Genomic DNA, 17,708 nt, shown 5'->3' on the forward strand with positions numbered 1-17,708 from the left:
GAAATAAATTCCTCTAATTCTTCATTGGCCGGCCGGAGAATCGAGCCGTCTGCGCGCCTCATGCGGTACGTTGTAGGCTTTGCGGCGTCCCTTAGGCCCGTATCTGCAACCCCTTTCATTCATTTTACTGTACCTCCATCCGTATTCTCTTTCTTCCATCTCACTTTCCACCCTCTCCTAAGAATTGCGTCATAGTGCAACTGCTTTGAGGTTTTCCTCCCGTTACACCGTTGAGAACTTTTTCACTCTCAATTTCCCTTTCAGCGCTGAATGACCTCGTAGGTCCCAGCGTTTGGCTTTTGGCCTAAATTTTGTATTCCACTCCGTTCCTAAAGGTAATCTAAAGAAAAAATAGAAAGTAAACACAATTTCTCGTAGTGTGCGACCCTTCAACAAAAATGATGAAACCAGGGCGAATGTAAATTTTCCCAGAATTTTTATTATTATTATTATTATTATTATTATTATTATTATTATTATTATTATTATTATTATTATTATTATTATTATTCAGAAGATGGACCCTATTCATATGGAACAAGCCCACCGCAGGGGCCACTGCCTGACTTGAGATTCAAGCTTTCAAAGGATATTATTATTATTATTATTATTATTATTATTATTATTATTATTATATTGCAAGATAAATGTTATTCTTGTCTTGTAAAAAATGATCTGGGGGACCAGTTTTTGGTGACATTACTTCCTTTCCTTGAAGGAGAACGGAAGAAGAAAGGAAATTCCTAAGCTTTGCGGTGGAGGTTTTAAAAGCCACAGAACCCCTTAGAGGGTTAGTGCCGTCAGTGGACCTCACGTGGTGCATTGTAGGCATTACTCAAGGTTCTTTGCAGCGTCTCTTCGACCCGTAGCGGCAACCCCTCTCATTCTTTTTACTGTACCTCTGTTCGTAGTCTCTTTCTCCCCGAGAGGTTTTCCTCCTGTTACACCTTTCAAGCCTCCTTGTCTCTCAGTTTCCCTTCAGCGATGAATGACCTCATAGGTCCCAGCGCTTGGCCTGTGACGTAAATTTAATATTCCAATTCCAGTTCCAATTCCAGTACTTCTAAGCCTAAATTTGATATTCCAATTCCAGTTCCGATTCCAGTACTTCTAAGCCTAAATTTGATATTCCATTTCCAGTTCCAATTCCAGTACTTCTAAGCCTAAATTTGATATTCCATTTCCAGTTCCAATTCCAGTACTTCTAAGCCTAAATTTGATATTCCAATTCCAGTTCCAATTCCAGTACTTCTAAGCCCAAATCTGATATTCCAGTTCCAGTTCCAATTCCAGTACTTCTTAGCCTAAATTTGATATTCCAATTCCGGTTCCAATCCCAGTGCTTTTAACCCTAGATTTGATATTCCAATTCCAGTACTTCTAAGCCTAAATTTAATACTCAAATTCCAGTTCCAATGCCAGTACTTCTGAGCCTAAATTTGATATTTCAATTCCAATAACAGTTCTAACAGGGTAGGGATGTTTCTAAGCCTAAATTTGATATTCCAATTCCAACAAGGTAGGGACACATCCTTAGGGGGAGAGTTTCAGAGTTGCTATGCTTCAGGAACAGAACAGAGATATATGGAAAGGGTGGCCTGGTTGGGTAGGGGGGGTGTGTACCTCCGGTGTATGGTGGTGGTGGTGTTATGGGGACAGATCCCTCAGGTTTCGTGGCTGATGGGAGAGGAGGGTGGGGGGAGAGTGTCAAGCAGCCGGTCGCACATGCTTCCGGGATGGAGGTAATTCCCCGAGCGTCTCGTGACTAGACTGCTTTCTGTGTGTTAATCTGCGCCGCCGCTCTGTAAATTCCGAGGAAGGTCACACACACACAAACACACTGAGTGTGTCTTGGCGGTGACAGGAACAAATGGCGCTGGGGCAAGGACGTCTCCGGGGTTGGTGATGATCCCACAACGATTGCGTCGGGTTGTGTTTGTTGCTGGTGATTGTGCCTTTGTGGCAATGATGATGATGATGATTGTTCAGTCAAGATTAGGGTAATTTTTTTAATATATATAGTATATATGTATATATATATATATATATATATATATATATATATATATATATATATATATATATATATATATAGTAAAGGACGACAGTCGAAAGGCCTCGCAGCACTCCAGTGTTTCTCTTTCCTTCGTGGATTTTGGCTTTATTTACATATTCATCACGTTCCATATTTTCGTGATTCATTTATGAATATATACGTGTGTGTGTGTGTGCGTGTATATAGATATATATGTATGTGTATACATTATATATATATATATATATATATATATATATATATATATATATATATATATATATATTGCGTATACAATGATATTTAAACATTCCCTTATTCATTATCAGTCATATCATTATTAATTTATATATTTCGCCTTCATTACGGCGCTGAATAATCTTGATGGGTTCCGGCGCTTGGTCTGCAAGACCTAAATTTCACAATCAATCAACAACATCTCCAAAAGCACAGGCAATTTCATTTAATTATTCTGTAATTCAAGAAACCTGGACTGCCTATGGATTTTGACCTCTCCAATCAGTGCATGCCATACTGGATAATGGATTGACTTTTTATTTTAAATATCAGACAAGTAATAGTGGTTATTCAAAACATGGTCTTGTGCTGTTCTGCCAGGCCAGTGATCCGTGCTTCAGTGCACTTGCCTTCTCTCTCTCTCTCTCTCTCTCTCTCTCTCTCTCTCTCTCTCTCTCTCTTGTTACGCCTTTGATTTGAGGGCTCAGTTGCCGACTCCAGTATCTCATTTGTTCTCTTCATAAATGTTTACTTTTTCTCTCTCTCTCTCTCTCTCTCTCTCTCTCTCTCTCTCTCTCTCTCTCTCTCTCTCAAACAGGCACATCGTTATTTGGTTGCAATATGGGTATCATATGAGTTTCTGCCAAAAGTAGTATATACTCAGATTACATTTGTAGATTCTACTGTTTTAACAGGAGTTGCGTTGTATTCCACCAGGGCTAGCCAGCCATACAGCTAAATAAAAATCCAGTATCGTTTTACTGCCTCAGACAAAAAGTCAAAAGGTTACAATCTAGGTGAACGTAAGACTTCCACCCAGGCAGCCTGTAAGGCACAGATAATGCTTTGAACTACAGGCTGAATGAGAGGAGTGGGGTTAAGAGGCAAGAACTACCCGCTTGGTGTTCTCTCGCCAGCCATCCTCCTGGCCTTGGGATGACTGGGAGTAGTATCTTGGTGAAGAACTGGTTTGGTATTTTAATCCGCCTGACGTATTACTCAAGAGCCAGCGAAACAGTCATCCATTGAGCACCGAATCCTGGGTCAGTGTGTTTTCCCCAGGGCTCTGAATGTCTTGTTAAGCATCTTCAGTGCACCTCACGCGGGGCACTGTAAGCGTTACTTGCGGTTCTTTGCGGCGTCCCTTAGGCCCCAAGCTGCAACCTCTTTCATTCCTTTTACTGATTGACCTCATCAAAGGTTCCAGCGCTTGGCCTTTGGCCTAAATTCTATAATCTATTCTTAGATGCATTAAATGATAAATCAGAAGAGGCATTAGCCTCAGATCTCTGATGTTTAGAAGTAACAGAGTGGTGGTACGGTCTTTGGGCGTCTTGAATCCAAGTTCAGTGTTTTTTCCTAGGGCGTTGAATGTCTTTTTAAACATTTTCCACCAGAGCCCATCTAATCCGTGCCCAGAGCTTGCTTGGCATTGCATAACGACCACGACAAAGCCATTGCTACAGGATCTCGGTGGGCCTACTGCTGTGTGAGTGGCTTTGTGTTCTGTTGTTATAAAGTAAACACAGGCTAACTTTTTAAAGCACTCGTATTACCCATGGCTCGCAACAGATTTGGTGAGGTGATCTGATGAAATTCATTCATGCAGATACTAAAACTTGGAGCTGAAATATGCGAGAATAAATTTAACGAGATGAGCAAGCATCATCGGACTAGAACTCAATGAAAGAAAGAAAACATTGCAAAGAAAACCAGTTAAACAAATCTGCGCACTTATAAAGACGGATGCAAGTCAGAAGTACCGTAGATGTGTCAGACAAAAAACAAGTAAAAAATGCGCCGAAGTTTCTTTCGCGCAATCGACTTTTCTGTACCTCAAGGCCACCGAAAATAGATCTATCTTTCGGTGGTCTCGGTATAATGCTGTATGAGCCGCGGCCCGTGAAACTTTAACCACGGCCCGGTGGTGACCTGACCCATATCGTTGCCAGAAGCACGACTATATAGCTAACTTTAACCTTAAATAAGATCAAAACTACTGAGGCTAGAGGGCTGCAATTTGTTATGATTGATGACTGGAGTGTGGATGATCAACATACCAATTTGCTGCCCTCTAGCCTCTGTAGTTTGTAAGATCTGAGGGCGGACAGACAAAAGTGCCGCCACAGTAGTTTTCTTTGACAGAAAACTAAAAAATGAAAGCAAATACGTATCAAACGGAAAACTTGACACGTAATGCTAATTTTTCTTGAATTTTCATTCCTGAATCGAGTTCTTGATTCACGCCATGACGTCACTCGCAGACAAGTTCTCCCTTTCCTGTATATTGTGCTTGGTTTGTAATATCAGTTGTGCTTGCGTTATGCTTGCTGTTAATGTTCTTCCCATGACTGGTACTCCTTGCAATCATCTCATGCCCCCAGGGTGGTCGATGGCGCGGGAATTGAATGGTACTCGTCTTTCTTCTCATATGATTATTTCCCCGTAGGCATTACTTAAGGTTCTTTGCAGCGTCCCTTCGGCCCCTAGCTGCAACCCCTTTCATTCCTTTTACTGTACCTCCATTAATATTATCTTTCTTCCATCTTGCTATCCACCCTCTCCTAACAATTATTTCTTAGTGCAACTGCTTTGAGGTTTTCCTTCTGTTACACCTTTCAAACTTACATTCTCACAATTTCCTTTCCAGCGCTGAATGACCTCATAGGTCCCAGTGCTTGGCCTTTGGCCTAAGCTCTATATTCCATTCCATATGCTTATTTTATACAATAGACGGGAACAGTTGTAAGCACGGTTCGAAGGTCAAATATAAACATCACTGAGAGTCTTTTAAGGGTGCGTCTACACGACAGTATAACATGTCATGAACACATTGACAACTTGTGGAGCACGCATCGCAAACAAGTCTAATACAGGTCAACGAGTGCTTGGTAGTTTTTGCCAGTGCTTCATGCGATTATTCAGCATTTACCCAAGGTTCGTTCTCCACTATTGGTCACTCACTTGTTTTCAAACTGTTTGTGATATGTATGAGATAAGTTGTCGACGTGTATTTATAACATGTTTTCCTGAGGTGTGGATGTGTCCTTCGTGGTTACCCTCAAGATGAATTGAATGATTATTATTATTATTATTATTATTATTATTATTATTATTATTATTATTATTATTATTATTATTATTATTATTATTATTATTATTCAGAAGATGAAACCTATTCATATGAAACAAGCCCATCGCAGGCGCCATTGACTTGGAATTAGAGCTTCCAAAGAATATTATTATTATTATTATTATTATTATTATTATTATTATTATTATTATTATTATTATTATTATTCAGATGAACCCTGTTCATATGAAACAAGCCCACCACAGGGGCCACTGACTTGAAACTCAAGCTTCAAAAAAAAAAAAAAAAAAAGTAGGGTATCCTTTCGAAGGCTGTAACAGAAGGTAATGGGAAATACAGAGAGAGGAGATCACTTATTAGAGAAACAGATAAATTAACAAATTAATCAATGAATAAATAAAAATGTAAGTAAGTTATCAAAATACGAGGAGAATTTTATCAGGGTAGCAACGCATTGCATGTGTTTAGATTATTGCTTTCGTGTTGCTGCTAGGGGCGTTTATTGCTTATTACTGGATCTGACAATACAAAAGCGAATGTTTCAAAATGTAACGGAAATGTTACTTGTGGTTTTTCCCCAAGTCGACGAAGTTTATAAAGAATCAAAGGAACTCGATAGGAAATAGGCGATTTCCAGTTGGAAACCAGAATCATTTGTTGATTTTATTTCAAATGAGTTCTTTTAAGATACTGTAGGAAATGTTATGTAGGCTTAGCTCAGCTGTGAAAGATACAACTGCAATATTGGAATTGGCACTGGAATATAAAATTTAGGTGAAAGGCCAAGCGCTGGGACCTCTTGAGGTCATTCAGCGCTGGAAGGGAAAATTAGAGTAAAAAGGTTTTAAAGGTGTAACAAGAGGAAAACCTCGCAGTTGCACTATGAAAACACTTGTTAGGGGAGTGTGGATAGTTAGATGAAAGAGAATATGAACGGAGGTACAGTAAAAGGAATGAAAGGGGTTGCGGCTAGGGGACAAAGGAAGGGACGCTACAAAGAACCTCAGGTAGTGCCTACAGTACACCGAGTCAGGTGAACTACAGTATTAGAAAATATCGAACAAATATTGATTTTAGTATTTTCATAGTAATAAGTATGCATTGGAATATGTGAGGTGTTCTTTTCCTTCAAGTTGTTTTCCTGTTTTGTTTCTTGATCAAGTCAAAAATGCACTATCCACTTCATGCATGAATTTGCTTGCGTGCATGTTCTTTGTAAATGAAATCTTTTCATTTCCAGGGTCACAAAAACATCGCAAACGTTTGTGCCTTTGACCAAATTAGTTTCGACGCCAGTGTACACAAATTTATCAGTATTTTCACGAGTAATTAATGCTCTCTAAGTGAAATTAACTAGCAGTATGATTGTACTGATTAATAATTTCTCATTTATCCGTTTTTCTAATAACTGATCTCTTCTTTCAGTATTTCCCATTGCCTTCTGTTATTCCTTTCAAATGAACACCATAATGTTGTTTGGAAGCTTGAATTTCAAGTCAGTGGCCCCTGTGGTGGGTTTTTCCCATATGAATAGGGTTCATCTTCTGAATAATAATAATAATAATAATAATAATAATAATAATAATAATAATAATAATAATAATAATAATAATAATAATAATATGAATCTAAAGTCAATGGCCCCTGTGGCGGGCTTGTTCCATATGAATAGGGTTCATATTCTGAATAATAATAATAATAATAATAATAATAATAATAATAATAATAATAATAATAATAATAATAATAATAATTATTATTATTATTATTATTATTATTATTATTATTATTATTATTATTATTTCAGGTCAGTGGCCCTGTGGGCTTGTTCCATATCAATAGGGTTCATCTTCTGAATAATAATAATGATTTCAGGTGAATGGCCCTGTGGACTTGTTCCATATAAATAGGGTTCGTCTTCTGAGTAATATAATAATAATAATAATAATAATAATAATAATAATAATAATAATAATAATAATAATTTCAAGTCAATGGTCTCTGTGTACTTGTTCCCTATGAATAGGGTTCGTGTTCTGAATAACAATAAGAATGACAATAACACGAACTCTCCATTTTAACTGCCATCTTCTCTTCTTCCACCACGCAGTCATGGAATCGAACTCCGGCCTGGGCAACAACGTCCCTCGGGGTAAGGGAACGAGACATAAGACGGGGTTCGGACCCAGGAGGCAAGGAAGGTTCGAACCGCCGCCGGCTGCCGCTGATCCCACTCAGGCGAGCGCCTCTTCTTGGGCCACGAAATCAGAAGCCATTGGCCCAGATTTCCAGGGAGGTTTTGGCGGGGACGGAGCGGTGATGCTCAAGGTAAGTGGAAATGGTGGTCCTGATCTGAGACTGAGGAATAATATTGTTCGATGGTGATGAGAAGATATCGCAATGCGGTACTTAGTTCCTGGTGTGGTTGGTTTATATATATATATATATATATATATATATATATATATATATATATATATATATATATATATACATATATATATATATATATATATATATATATATATATATATATATATATATATATATATATATATATATATACACACACACACACACACACACATATATATATATATATATATATATATATATATATATATATATATATATATATATATATATATATATATATATGCAGCCTGTAGGCTGTTTGACTTAGCTGAAAATCCTCTACAGAGCATTGTGGGATATTCTGTCTGATTCAGTTGGCCAAAATCCACAAGGGAATACCTTAATTTCCTACTTTCCATCTTTCCTGGGTCAATGGCCACATGCAATGCCAGCGAGACTCACTGCCACACCTACATATTATGTTTTGTATATGTACCTGTCATCTGTCCATATTTTACCAGCGAGCAGGGGCACAGAAGGAGGTGTTCGAAATATATGGTTGCAACGTTCGAATAGTTTTTTATGGGCTTTTCTATCTTCATATTATACTGTGGTATTACAGTAAAAGACATTCAAATATTTATTTATTTATTTATACATATATATAAATATAGTTTTAATATTTATATTATATATATATATATATATATATATATATATATATATATATATATATATATATATATATATATATATATATATATATATATATACTGTATATATAGTGTGTGTGTGTGTATCACATACAGGCAGATGTGACAATCGAAGGAGCGTGCCTTAACTTACTTAATAGGCAATTGAACAAGGAGCTTTTTTTCATACAAAGCAGGCAGTTGGAGCACTGAGTCCTGGCGCGCAGTAAAGCATGTTAAAATTGTCAACGCAGGGGAAGGAGCCCTGGGTTGTGGGGAGGTGGGGCGGGGCCGGCTGACCAGGAAGCTTTCTAGTGTAAGTCAAGGAGAATCACAACTACTATGGACGCCTATTATAGTAGCGTGGCGGCCACTGTAGTAGTAGAAGTAGGTGTATTAGTCTTTTGTACAGCCCTGGTCTTGGTGGGGTCCAGATATAGCCTGTCCGTGAAAACCTGGGTGATAATCGTACATTGTTATTGCAATATCTGTCTCTCTCTCGCTTTGTGTTTTACACACAGACACACACACACACCTTTCTCTCAGTCTCTCTCTCTCTCGCCGTTACACACACACCCGTCTCTCTCCCTCTCTCTGTTATACACACACACACACACCAGTCTCTCTTTCTGTTATACACGCACACACACACACACACACACCTTCCTTTCTCTCTCTCTTACACACACACCTCTCTCCCTCTCTCTCACTCCGTTACACACACACACACTCTCTCTCTCTGTCTCCCTCCCCGTTACACACACCTCTCTCTTTCTCTCTCTTTCCCCCCACACCCCGTTACACACACATTTTCTCCTCTCTCTCTCTCTCTCCCCGTTACACACACACACTCTCTCTCTCTCCGTTACACACCTCTCTCTCTCTCTCCACCCGTTACACACACACACACACACCTCTCTCTCTCTCTCTCTCTCTCTCTCTCCGTTAGACTCACACTTGTCAGATCGCTGTGAGCAACTCCGAGCTTCATCTTGTCTTATAGACACGTTCCTTGCCCTAAGTGTGGTAAGGTTTCGGGGAACTGTCAGCCTGGCGTGGACCTCATGACTCTGGGCAACCACCAGAGGTGCTCTACCGTCAGTGTATTGTACCGTGCCCTTACCGTGGGTGGCTCTTCTTTCAACTTCCCTCACGGTAATGGATCCCTAAAATGACCTTGGACTTTGTAACGCTGACAAAAGGAAGAATGTTTCGCATCAGATGTACTTCCTCACCGTAGGCGAAGCAGTTGTTAAATTCATCAAGTCCCGTAGCCAATGTTTTAATTAGCTATTCTATACTTGGTTGGGTGACGTTTCATTTCACCTTTGCCTATGATGATAATGATAATTGAAAAATTCTCATAGTAGCGTGAGTCTTGAAATGGAGAAACAAGTTCACAGTTATTAATGAGTATATATTTTATATCTAATATTAAATCTGTACAGAGAACAGGCTTCCGAAAGCTCTGCAAAGATTTATTTTTTAATATATTTATACATAACTGTCGATTTGTTTCTCCAATAATAATAATAAAAATAGTATTCTTTAGTCCACAATAATATATCTGATAGTAACAGTTGCAAAACTTTATAAAACTATATAAAAGCTTTCGAAACCTTCCCTGGGTTCATCTTCAGTTCAAATGACGGTTCAGCCTTGTGGCTTACAGTACATCTATTTCAACTTCCATTCGTGTAGAGAGAGAGAGAGAGAGAGAGAGAGAGAGAGAGAGAGAGAGAGAGAGAGAGAGAGAGAGAATTACATAAGCCGTATGCCATATCCTTTTTCTTCTTTTTGGTTTTTTCTTCTGAGCACATTCTTTCAGACATCGGTAATCTGGACAGTTAGACGGAGTACATAACGTGCAGTTGATAGATAACAGTGCGATATCTGTCGGAACCGACCGGTTTTCGTTATTCTGCTGCGAGTATAGCGCATGCGCATTGCCATGGACTTTTATCTCGTGGCGTTGTTACATGATAGCGTCGTAAAGTCAATCTCTCTCTCGTTGTCGTGCACGGGAATGTCTCAACTCTCCGTTGAGTATGGAACCCGATTTCGTGAATGAAAATGCTTAAAACTACTTCTTCTTCTTGTCATCTCATAGTTTGGTCTTCTTCCAGTGACGTCACGTCGCGTCAACGCATTCGCAAATCTCTTCTTGATATCTTCAGAAATGTCAACATTATTAGGGTCTATACGAGAAAGAGAAAAAAACAACTATATAAACCACAAAAGCGAAGAGAAAGAAGCGAGTGAAGCAAGCGGACGAACAAAGAATGGAATTATGCAACCCTCTCCTCCTCCTCTTTACTTATTTCACGACTTTGTTTACCTGCAACAGCCGCCACCAGGGGCTAGCTAGCTAGGGGATTTCCCTGGCTCAGGAAGGGAATTTCCCTGCCAGACCGAGTTTTGAAAACATTATTTCCGCAGAATGTCTCTCGTTGAGAAATGCTAATGATTAGCAGGGTTCTTTATGCTACATGTAGGTTAATTATGTTCGTTTATTTCGCGTTAATTCACCGTATTGCAGTTAAAGAAGTTAGAGAAAAGGTTTTAAATTTAGCGTACGCAGCGAGACGAGTGAGTGTTGCCATTTCTCGGGATGATTTTCGAATGACGCTGTCTAGTGACACTTTGTTTCTCTAGAGAGGTCGTTGTTGTTTCATAGAGATATGCGTTTTTTTTATTACTCCCGATGTTGAGGGGAAAGTAAGCATAAATGCCTTTGGAGAACTATTATTATCTTCTGCCTGTCGTGCCTCATACCTCGTACAAAAACATAACAAACCTTGAGCGCGCGGAGAGTTGCCAATGCGATTATTCTATTTTCGTTTGTCGTGCGCCAGTTTCTCTCTTGATCAAGTTTCTCTTACAAGCAAAAGTAACTTATGTGTTTGCAAAGTACGGTTTTCAGATTTACGAACCTTTACCTAATGTATGGATGGCAGTTAAGGGAATGTTATGCAATTATTGGAAGAGTAGCATCCGAACGGGAAAAATCCCGTTGATCGCGTTGCCGATGTACGATAACGAACCTACGAGTAGAGTTGCTTCGCTTACTATGGGTGAAATCATTCCTGATTGCCTTTCTAAAATAGGCTGTTGTCGAATAATTACGGGTTTTTAAGTTTATAAATATTGCATTAACTTGGATTCTTCCTGAATTCTGTCCCCATTAAAGGAATGATAACGCAACGAAGTTCTTTTCATTCGAAATCAGGATGAAAGATATTTTTTCCTGTAATTTATTGTGGCTTAGAGATATAAAATTTGTCAAGGGAAATCCTGTAATTGCCCAGAGTAAAAGTTTTGGAAGATTTGATTGCAACATTATCTAGTATGTTACTTTGTTAATGATAATTTTTTTGCCAGTGTCTATGTAAACTCCTTGGTAATAACCTGAATTACTTAAATATTGACTGTAGCCGTTTTATCTTTTGTTGGGGAAAGTAAGAAATATGTTCGCAGGTAATTCAGTTCATGGAGAGAGAGAGAGAGAGAGAGAGAGAGAGAGAGAGAGAGAGAGAGAGAGAGAGAGAGAGAGAGATGTACGGCCCGGACCGAATTTTAACCATACAAGGTGAAGGTTTGTTCTAGATAAAAAAAAAAAATACTCGTGTTGCAACGTACTATACTATGAGTTTACACAAACGAAAAGCCTCCGGGTTATATCTGAGTAAATGATCAAGCAAAATAAAAATTCAAGAAAGGTATAGCCGTTGGAAGATAACTCCCGCAAAGTACGAGAGTTGGGCACGGCGTACGACGGCCTCACTCGCTGACATGGCTCGCGCGGGACGGCTCTTAGTATCATCAACCCTGAGAAGGTGCAACGAGCAAAAATACACACCTTTACAACTGCAAAGAAAATTCGCAAGGCTCCTGCTGCCACCACCACCACCGCCGCCTTTTGCATCGTTCTATTTCACTTCGCCCAGTGATGAGTGCAGCTTGGGAGCAGAAGCAACAACGACAACAACAGAGGCTCTACTATAGCAGCTTGTCCGTTGTCCCTGTTGCCCAACCGCCCAGCCTGGCGCGTAGAGCTATCGGCGTTTTACCAGAGGATTTTAGACGCAGAATGACGCAGACTCACAGCAGTGTAGTAAAGATGGGGTTCCTTCAGAGTACTGCCATGTGCCCGGTGTCGAAAAGCTTCCGGGGAAGCTGAAGTTCACGGCCAGTGCTTTCGAATGTCATAGAAAGTTCCAAAAGAGCAAATTCAAAAAAGAAATTACCCTTGGAAATAATATATATATATATATATATATATGTATATATATATATATATCTCTTGTTAGAATTCTTTAATAAAGGAAAATTGACAGTGTGTCATTGTAGTGACGACAGAAATTTCTTGCTGCTAAGCATTTGAGAAATAAGTCAGTGATAGCATCTTAGACTGTTAGATGAATTAACCTTGTCCCGGACGCCCCCTTCCGTTACCATGACAACGACGAAACCACCATTCCCCATTGACCTGGACAGAGAGATGCTATTGTCTGTAGATAGTTACGCTTCTTCTTCGCCGTCTCCCTCTTCCTCCTCCTCCTCCTCCTCTTCCTCCTCCTCCGACAGCGCCCTGTCCTCTCCAGATACTGAACTCTCCTCCTTCCGATTCTCGAGCGAGGCTCCATCGGCTCTAGATACTATCAACGACTTCGTCTTCCTGGGGCAGCGGACGCCGACCCACACTCGAACTCCGAACAATTCTCCGACGTCCCTCGACGACGTCCCGATTGCGTCCTTCGTCACGGTGAACGATGACCCGGCCACCACCACCACCGACAGCTGCGCGGGCGCGACCTCGCCGGAAACGAGCGTAACATGGGCGGGGTTGATGAGCGGAGGGCGTCCCTCTTGTGCCCACACGCACAGCCGGGAATACAAGTGGAGCGGAAATGTCGCCGCGGAGGAAGGAGCGCCCCCGAAGAGGAAGGACGGCCCAGCTGCCCTGGGACGTTGCCCCGCGGGCATTCTGCTTCCGACCTTGGCACCGTCTGTTCGTCGTCCTCCTCCTCCTTGTGGCACCGCCTTCGAGCCGCTAGTTCCTGCCGCAACGCTGACGGGGACGTGCGGTAGCGGCGGCAGTTCCAGCGCCAACTCCACGGCCGTCATTCGGCAGCCGTCTTCCCTCGGGGCAGGAGGAGGAGGAACGCCCGCTAGAGACGCCACGGCTCTGTCACCTTCGAAGGACACCGCGGTGCGCAGTAGGGCGTGCGCTAGTGATATCAAAAGTACCGAGATCTCTGCTTATGCGAAGGAGGAGCTTCAAAGACTCCAGAGCAGAATGTGTAATAACAAAGAGAAGAAGGAGGGTGCGGGGGGCGCGCGCCCCTCCTCCCCCAGTACCCAGAGTGTTTGCTCGCCCGCGTGCGCTGAAAAGTATAACAGGCTAGCCAAGGACCTCGGAGAGACGAAGGATAAATTATTGTCCCTGGCTCTGCAGGTAAGACCCGTGACCCGTTTTTCTTTCTGCCACTTTCACCTGTTTGCACATTGATGGTCACATATCGCAAAGGTCGTTTTCACATTGATTGTCACATAATCATAATAGTAGTTTTCACAGCAGTTTTCACATTGTCACATAATCGTAAAGGTCGTTTTTAGAGCAATTTTCACATTGATGGTTACATATCGTAAAGGTCTTTATCACAGCAATTTTCACATTGATGGTCACATAATTGTAAAGGTCTTTTTCATAGCAATTTCCACATTGACGGCCACATAATCTTAAAGGTCGTTTTTACAGCAATGTTCAGATTGATAATCACATAACCGTAAAAGTCGGTTTTACAGCAATTTTCGCATTGATGATCACAACGTAAAAGTAATTTTTACAGCAATTTTCACATTGATGGTCTCATAATCGTAAAAGTCGTTTTTACAGCAATTTTCCCATTGATGATCACATATAAAAGTCTTTTTCACAGCAATTTTCACATTGATGGTCTCACAGGCAAATTGTAAAGGTCATTTTTATAGCAATTTTCTCAGTGATGATCACACAATCGTAAAAGTCGTTTTTACAGCAAACGCACGTGATTCAAGAGGCACCGAAACTCTCTCTCTCTCTCTCTCTCTTTCTCTCTCTCTCTCTCTTTCTCTCTCTCTCTCTCTCCCTCTCTCTCTCTCTGCGGTACCATACATATTTGGGCTTCGGGGAAGGGGTATCATTTGAGAGAAGTAAGTTATGGGATGGTGGAGGGGAGGGTGAGGGCATTGGGTGGTGCCCACTGGCAGGGGAGTGGAGAGGATGGATATGGCAGTTCCAGAGAACGGTGCCCGAGAGAGAGAGAGAGAGAGAGAGAGAGAGAGAGAGAGAGGCCACGCGGGCGGCAGCAGGGTATTCCCCGACCGTTCAAAGCGTTCTCGCAATCCTATATCGGTCAATTATCTTGGCTCACAATGGCAAGGCTTTCTGCTCTGGTGTTTGTTTATCATATGGAACCGTCGAGTTTTTGTTCGTATGGGTACATATATATAAAAAAAAACGTGAACTCGTATTTGTATTAAAGGGTTACGGTAAATGGACGTCTCATGCTGTTTTAGTACCTAAGTGGGACAGTTTTTTTTTTTTTTTGTGGATCCCTGTATTATACTCGCCATGCCCTGGTACGTCACAGTAATGACTTTTTATTACGTTAAAGTAAACATTTTATGCTGTTTTAGTACCTAAGTGGGACAGTTTTTTTTGTGGATCCCTGTATTTTACTCTTCATGCCTTGTACGTCGCTTTTTTTTTTATAATGTAAAGATATCGGTAAATCATTTACTAACGAGTACAATAATTTATGACAGAAGGATTGAAATACAAGACTCAGTGACGTGCATTATCGTTATTTATGAATTTCAAGTGTTGATCTATGAGTGAATTCCAGTGGTGATTTTTCTCTGAGATGTTGAATGGGATTAGAAATTATTTCCCTTTTCCCCACGTTGCATTGTAGGCATTACTGAAGGTTCTTTGCAGCGTCCCTTCGGCCCCTGGCTGCAACCCCTTTCACTCCTTTTACTGTACCTCTGTTCATATTCTCTTTCTTCCATCTTACTGACCATCCTTTCCTAACAATTGATTCACAGTGCAACTGCGAGGTTTTCCTCCTGTTAACCTATCAAACCTTTTACTGTCAATTTCCGTTTCAGCGCTGAATGGCCTTAGTTGCCCCAGTACTTGGCATGTATGCCTAAAATCTATAAATGAATGAATGAATGAATTCCCCGCGGAGTCCAACCAAAAACCAAAAGATCGAAATTTCTATCTATAACTCAGTATTTATTTTAATTGAGGTTGTCAGACATTTAGGATTTCACGCGCGAATTGTACTTGTAACTAGACTCAGTAAACAATGCATTACGTTCGTCTAAAGTCCAGCGGTTCTCAACCTTTTTATTACCACGCCCCCTCTAAGAGTTGGTCCTCCCCCGCTCTCCATCTATGAGGAAAATTCCCTCCCAGATTTGAAGGAAAATAAAAAAAAAAGAGAACGAGAATGGTGTTTTTATTCTTCTGGGAATGAATTAGTGAGATACTTGACACTGCTTCTTCTTGGCGACTCTTGTTAAGAGAATAACGAATATAATAGGAGGATTTTTAACTTTCCCCGTAGGGCTCGCGCCTCCCCTTGGAAACTGCTGACGTCCCCCTAGGGGGCGCGCCCCCCTGGTTGAGAACCGCTGGTCTAAGCAGTCAAGTGTTTTACAGTGAAGCAAATTATAATTGATTCTTCTCTTAAAGTGCCGTGACTGCGGCCAGTGGAAACAAAAGCTAGGATAGAAATATGGACAGTTTCGCTAAGTGCATTTAGATAAAGCATTTCCGCCACATTATGCGTTTTAGACGAGAACGGTGGAAAAAGAAGAAGAAGAAGAAGAAGAAGAAGAAGAAGAAGAAGAGAGAGAGAGAGAGAGAGAGAGAGAGAGAGAGAGAGAGAGAGCTGATGGAACCCTGACCCGGTTATAAAGGACTCCACACCTGAGCCCGACTCATGCTCTTGTAGTCTTTCGGTGTTCGAACCACATTTTTCGAATTCTTTTCTAGGCCGTGAGATTTCGTCATCTCTTAAGTCCTGTTTTTTTTTTTCCTCTCTCTCTCTCTCTTCCGTACTGTTACCTTTTCAGTACTGTTACGGTTGAGTGGGTTACAATTATTTCCATCGCGTAGCTAATACAGTGATGTGCTGGAGGATAGATTTACTGTAGCCTATATATATTTATCTATATATATAATTATACTATATATATAATGTATATGTGTATTTATATATATTGTGTGGATATATATACACATATAGGCTATATATTTATTGTATATATGTATATTATATATACACACACGCACACACACACACACATATATATATATATATATATATATATATATATATATATATATATATATATATATATATATATATATATATATATATATATAAATGTCTATATTAATACATATAAATTGTGTGGTCGCATGCAATATGTATTATACATAACATTTTAGCTTATATAAAGGTGTGAACGACTATTACCATATGTTCACCCACGTAGGACGGTGTATCATTTCATGGCCTCATTATGTATCCAGTCTGTAATATTTCGTGTAAACAAATCACTTTGCCCTGAGACAATAATACCCTGACCTTCGAGGGGCGTGCCCCGTATCAAAAGCCTTCTGACGATGACCTTTCTGGGTATCTGGGAGTTTTTATTTTTTATTTTTTTTACTGTCCGGTTCTGCTGACAGGTGGATGAATCCAGAGTGAAGGCAAAAAATATATGGTCAGTGCCACATTCGTTTTTTCTAATTTCTGTAATCGTAGGTGAAACCTGTGTGCGATAAACTTCCGCAGTAGAAGGCGTTTCATGTAACTATATCAGTAGTTAATTAGTATATATATATATATATATATATATATATATATATATATATATATATATATATATATATATATAATTATATGTAAGATATATATGTAGCTATATATATAATGTATATGTAAGATATATATGTATATACATGCATATATTATATATTGTATATATGTATGCTGGAGTGTTTTTATTTGTGGTTTACTAATAGCACACTTGCGTTGAAACTTAGTATGTCTTATGTCACGATGTTAGAAGTGCTAATTGTAGATAGTGGAATGTTAACATGAACCTCAGTATCGGCCGAGTTTATTCCCAAAAAGGGATTGTCAGTATAAACTTCGATGTTGGTCGATGCAATAACTTGATAGTGGATTGCCCCTGGGGACTTAGATATTGGTCGACCTGATAGTGGAGT

At 40.0% G+C, this 17,708-nt stretch overlaps 1 protein-coding gene across 1 annotated transcript in view; it reads left to right on the forward strand.

The window, feature by feature from the left end:
* The first annotated feature begins 12,720 nt into the window (after positions 1 to 12,720).
* Positions 12,721 to 17,708, forward strand: part of LOC136825791 (uncharacterized) — an 86,635-nt gene continuing 81,647 nt past the window's right edge. Inside the window, exon 1 of the mRNA XM_067082700.1 lies at positions 12,721 to 13,871. Within this exon, the coding sequence (XP_066938801.1) occupies positions 12,870 to 13,871 (1,002 nt within the window). The 5' untranslated portion in view covers positions 12,721 to 12,869. The remainder of the gene's footprint in view (positions 13,872 to 17,708) is intronic.

This window comes from Macrobrachium rosenbergii, chromosome 39 (assembly GCF_040412425.1).
Source record: "Macrobrachium rosenbergii isolate ZJJX-2024 chromosome 39, ASM4041242v1, whole genome shotgun sequence".
In the NCBI taxonomy this organism is placed as follows: domain Eukaryota; kingdom Metazoa; phylum Arthropoda; class Malacostraca; order Decapoda; family Palaemonidae; genus Macrobrachium; species Macrobrachium rosenbergii.